General features: G+C 36.9%; 1 protein-coding gene across 1 annotated transcript; it reads right to left on the minus strand.

The window, feature by feature from the left end:
- Window positions 1-3179: 3179 nt before the first annotated feature.
- LOC145002765 (uncharacterized) lies at window positions 3180-4017 on the minus strand. The gene is made up of 2 exons (XM_078961962.1): window positions 3816-4017; window positions 3180-3715 (listed from the first exon to the last, which is right to left on the minus strand). Exons 1-2 carry the CDS (start codon window positions 4015-4017, stop codon window positions 3180-3182), a joined length of 738 nt encoding a protein of 245 aa, XP_078818088.1.
- Window positions 4018-4336: the final 319 nt, after the last annotated feature.

Here is a 4336-nt window from a genome sequence, read left to right on the forward strand (position 1 = left end):
GTGTCCTCTACAGAAATTTCACTCATATTATCGTCCTCATTAAGCTTAGATGCATTTTCAACATCAATTTTATTTTCCGAGCTTAAGTTGACATTTAGTGAGTCAAATTTTTGTATGGTTTCGGTTCTTAGCTTCAGTTTATCATTTTCATCCAAAAGATTTTTGAGCATATTCTTGTGGTCCTTGGATTTTATGAAAGATTCAATTTTGTCCAGTCCATACAAATATGTTGGATTAACATCCTCAGACGAAATAATACTCTCACAATTATATGCATCAGCATTAATTTCATCTTCCTTAAACTCAAGAAAGGGTAAAATCATGCGATGAATCTTTTGCCCTATTTCACAATTCAAATGAAGCTGAGTAATATTAGTATAAAGACGTTTGGCAATCAGACAAAAAACATTTCGCTGTTTCAAAAGCTTTAAATTGTCTCATTGCAAATAAATGTTTTCATCTTTTATTTTGATTAACTCAGACTCCTTCAGTTCGATCCACATCCACCGTTCCTCACTCTTCGAAGACACCCTGCTTAATTGATCAGTTAGGTTAGAATTGGTGACCCGAGTTTGAGTTAAACTACTATCTAGATGAGAGATTCTTGAATTAACACTTTTTAATTCCTTTTCATATGAGCATTGTGGGACTTTAAATGAGACAAAAACTGATTGTACCTTCTTGATCAGTTCATCAAGTTCGCTGAACTGCTCGCTGAGTGGTTTGGCAGTAAAGCACAGATTCTGCTGTTCTTTGTCATCATTCCCACCATCAGTGTTGTATCCTCTCATCTGAGAAACGTCGGACACCATCAAGCATCTTCCTCCACTGCTCTCTTCTTTCGCTACATAGGCCTTTCCATGTGAAGGCTTCCTCACTTCATCATCTTCAGATTCGGTTGACCATACCTCCACGCCACCGAACTCATCATCAGCTACCGAACCCTGCACAATTAAAGCATTCATGGAAGGGTTAGCAGCAGATTTCTTCTTCCTTAACTCATCAAGCTTTTTCATCAACACAGCTTCTTCATCATTTTCTTCATCCTTTTCTGCCATCTTTTTGAGGACGCAATCTTTTGCATAGTGGTTCTTTCCTCCACAATAATAGCAGCTCACTCCAAAATCTCCTTCAGCCTTCGGTTCCTTCTTTGATTCTTCAGCTTTCGGTTCATCTTTGACCTTTTCAGTGCTATAGCTTCCTTGCCAGTTTCGGTTCCTATTGGTGGGGAATCTTTTCTTGATGAATCTCTTAGGGTTTGACACCATCATAGCATAGTCTTCAGACGTGAGATCATAATCATCCAAGTTGAGATCTCCGTCCTCTATCACAGCTTTGCTTTTCGACAGGAGGGCTAATGAACCTAGACTTGAAACCACGGTCTTCTCCTGCAGTACGATCTTTTCTTGAGATTTTAGGATGCCCACCAGTTTCGCCAAAGAATAGGATTTGAATTGCTCGTGTGCTTTAACGGTGGACATGATTGCTCTCCACTCAGACTTGAGTCCATTTAAAAATGTAACCTTCTGTTCAATAAGCTTCCTTTCGATGTCATGTTTGATCATCTTGCTAAGAAGATGATTGAAGCGATCGAACGTTGGAGTCACCGTTTCTTCCGTTCCTTGCTTGAACTCACCAAACTCAGACAAGAGTAACGTTTGAATGGAGTGTTCAAGATCTTCATCTGTAGAGTACAATTCACGTAGCCTGTCCCATATCTCTTTAGCAGTCGTGCATGAACTTACCAGCCTAAAGGTATCGGATTGAAGAGCAAATCTAATCAATCTTAGCGCTTTGATATTGCACTGAAATTTAACTTTTTCGTCTTGCGCTACATCTTTAACATCTTTCAGAAGATCATTATACTCCTTTTGAGTTTTAATAATCCTTGAAGTTGCTGAATGAGAAAACGGTCCAGAGATAATTGCTTCCCAGATGAGGTATCCATTATCCTCAGATCCTATGACATAATCTTCAAAGTGATTCGCCCAGACTTCATAATCATGGGTGTACAGGATGGGAATCTTCGTTGTTGATCCAATGCTGTTTGAAATATTGATGGGATTGGATTGTGACTCGTCCATAATTGATCGAATAACCTGTTCAAAGATCAGACTTGTAATATATCAAATTAGGGCAAAAATAATAAATATTGAGATACGTCAATTATGAGATGACGGCTCAATAAATATCAATGAATGCGGAATAACCCTAATCGAAGCTTTTTCATAGAAAAGAAGTGTATCGATTACACAGCCTCCTGCTCTGATACCAATTGATGAGTTTAAAACAAACTTAAAGATCGATTAGATCTATGAAACAGGTAGATAAATGACTAGATAAACAATTAAGAACAAGCTAATGGATCAAAAGGTGTCGAATGATTTAATAAACAATCCTCAGAAGAGCTCGATAAAGAACATCAACTGTAGAGGATTTTAGGGTTTACAATAATCAATGAGAGTGACGATCGCAACTATACGCATACATGCATGCATATATTTATAATAAAACCCTAACCGTTTATCTAAGAAAAAAAAGGCTAATCTAGATAAACACGGATTGACAAGCCCAATCTGGTTGTAAAACAAAAGGGCCCAAGACGCAACACAATTATCTTCAACATAAGAAGATAAGTCAATTAATAAAATTGATATTAATTTATTACTACATTTATTGTAATTATTACATTAAAGTATTATGTGAAATATATTAAAATAGAAAAACCTATAAAATGACATGTGCAAAAAATATTAATTCAAAATTATCATAAAATGACATTTGACAAATTGAATGAGAGTGTGACACGCGGCAAAAAAAAAAAAAAAATCTTCATTTATTAGAGTAGATTAGCCGAGAATTTAAATTTACATTAATGTTTTTCTCTATTTCCTCAAAAATGATTACGTGTACATTTTTTTTTGGGAAATTGCAAATATTATTAATAAAAATAAAAACCCCCGACTAATAAGTAACTATCAATGAGAAAAAGACAAGCAACAAAAACAGAGTATGAAGATTATCAAATACAAAAAGGTGATGATGACCACTCTACCCATGAACAGATACCACATTTACCCTTACATTTAACCCACATATATAGAATTGATTTGATTTGCTCTACATCATACGAATTGAAGGACTAATAAACACCTGATTCGATCGGTAAGATATTTCCATCAATTCCAAACTAGACCATAGCAAATGGTATGGAACCTAGCTTTCATTTTAGGCCTCTTCCCCCAATTTTCAACAAATCCGAGTAGTTCGTCAATGCTATTGAATGACTGATTTTGTATACCGCACCAATTGAAGATTTTATCCCTCACACTTTTTGCAAACGGACACCTTACCAAAATATGATCGGCATCTTCTTCTTCATTTATGCATGCACCACACATAGTAGTTTGAGTCTCGATACCTCTAGCTCTCAGGCCCGACATGGAAGCAATACTCTTTTGAATTACTCGCCATAAGAAGCAGTTAACCTTGTTTGGGACTTCCTTGCTCCATTTGATTGTGGGAATATTCTGAGTTATTCCGTATTGACCATCAACTTTCCACCTTATATCACATACTTTGAAAGCTTTATATTTATCCAAGGAGGACTCCCATGTGTCAGCTCCATTAACTAGCTGTACTGAAGATAGATCGTTCTGGAGGTTATTGAGCTTTGAAGCTAGACCTGCTTCGTGAGGACATGACCGCCAATGACCTGCAAAAAAACCTTCAAAAAAATCTGTTAGCCACAGTACACTTTTTCCTAGAATCAAGAGCATATAGAGAAGGATGTTTAATTTTTAACGCCGTCGAACCAATCCATTTGTCTATCCAGAATAATGTATTGACACCAGATTTAACCTTTAGTCTGAATATGTCATCGAGTTCAACCCCATTTTTTTGTAGGTCCTTTTTTTTCGCCACAATGTTTTTCCATACCCCACTAATATTTCCGTTAGCCATATAATTATGAGGTTTATCATACAGATTTTGGATGTTTTTATGACCCTGCCCCATAGTACGTCTCCATCTACTTTCAAACGCCACCACCACTTAACAATTAGGCCGATGTTTAATGCCCTGATTGACCCCACACCCAACCCACCCTCTGATTTTGGAGTAATGACTTTATCCCATGAGACCCAGTGGATCTTCTTTTTGTCGTCTGTTTCCCCCCACAAAAATTTTCTTCGTATTCATTCCAATGTCTCTGTGACATCAATGGGTGGCATGAATTAGGAAAAGAAATAAATGGGTAAATTTCCTAGCATCGAAGTGATCGGTGTCAATCTCCCACCAAATGACAAAGTCTTGGATTTCCACGAGGACAGTTTGG

The sequence above is a fragment of the Lactuca saligna genome, chromosome 6 (genome assembly GCF_052625555.1).
Source record: "Lactuca saligna cultivar CGN05327 chromosome 6, ASM5262555v1, whole genome shotgun sequence".
In the NCBI taxonomy this organism is placed as follows: Eukaryota; Viridiplantae; Streptophyta; class Magnoliopsida; order Asterales; family Asteraceae; genus Lactuca; species Lactuca saligna.

Bases quoted from the DNA above. Each gene is read 5' to 3' on its own strand.
- LOC145002765 (XM_078961962.1), bottom strand. From the start codon at position 4,017: ATGGGGCAGGGTCATAAAAACATCCAAAATCTGTATGATAAACCTCAT. The intron at 3,716-3,815 runs GTTCGACGGCGT...GTTTTTTTGCAG, and splicing joins CTGGATAGACAAATGGATTG to GTCATTGGCGGTCATGTCCT.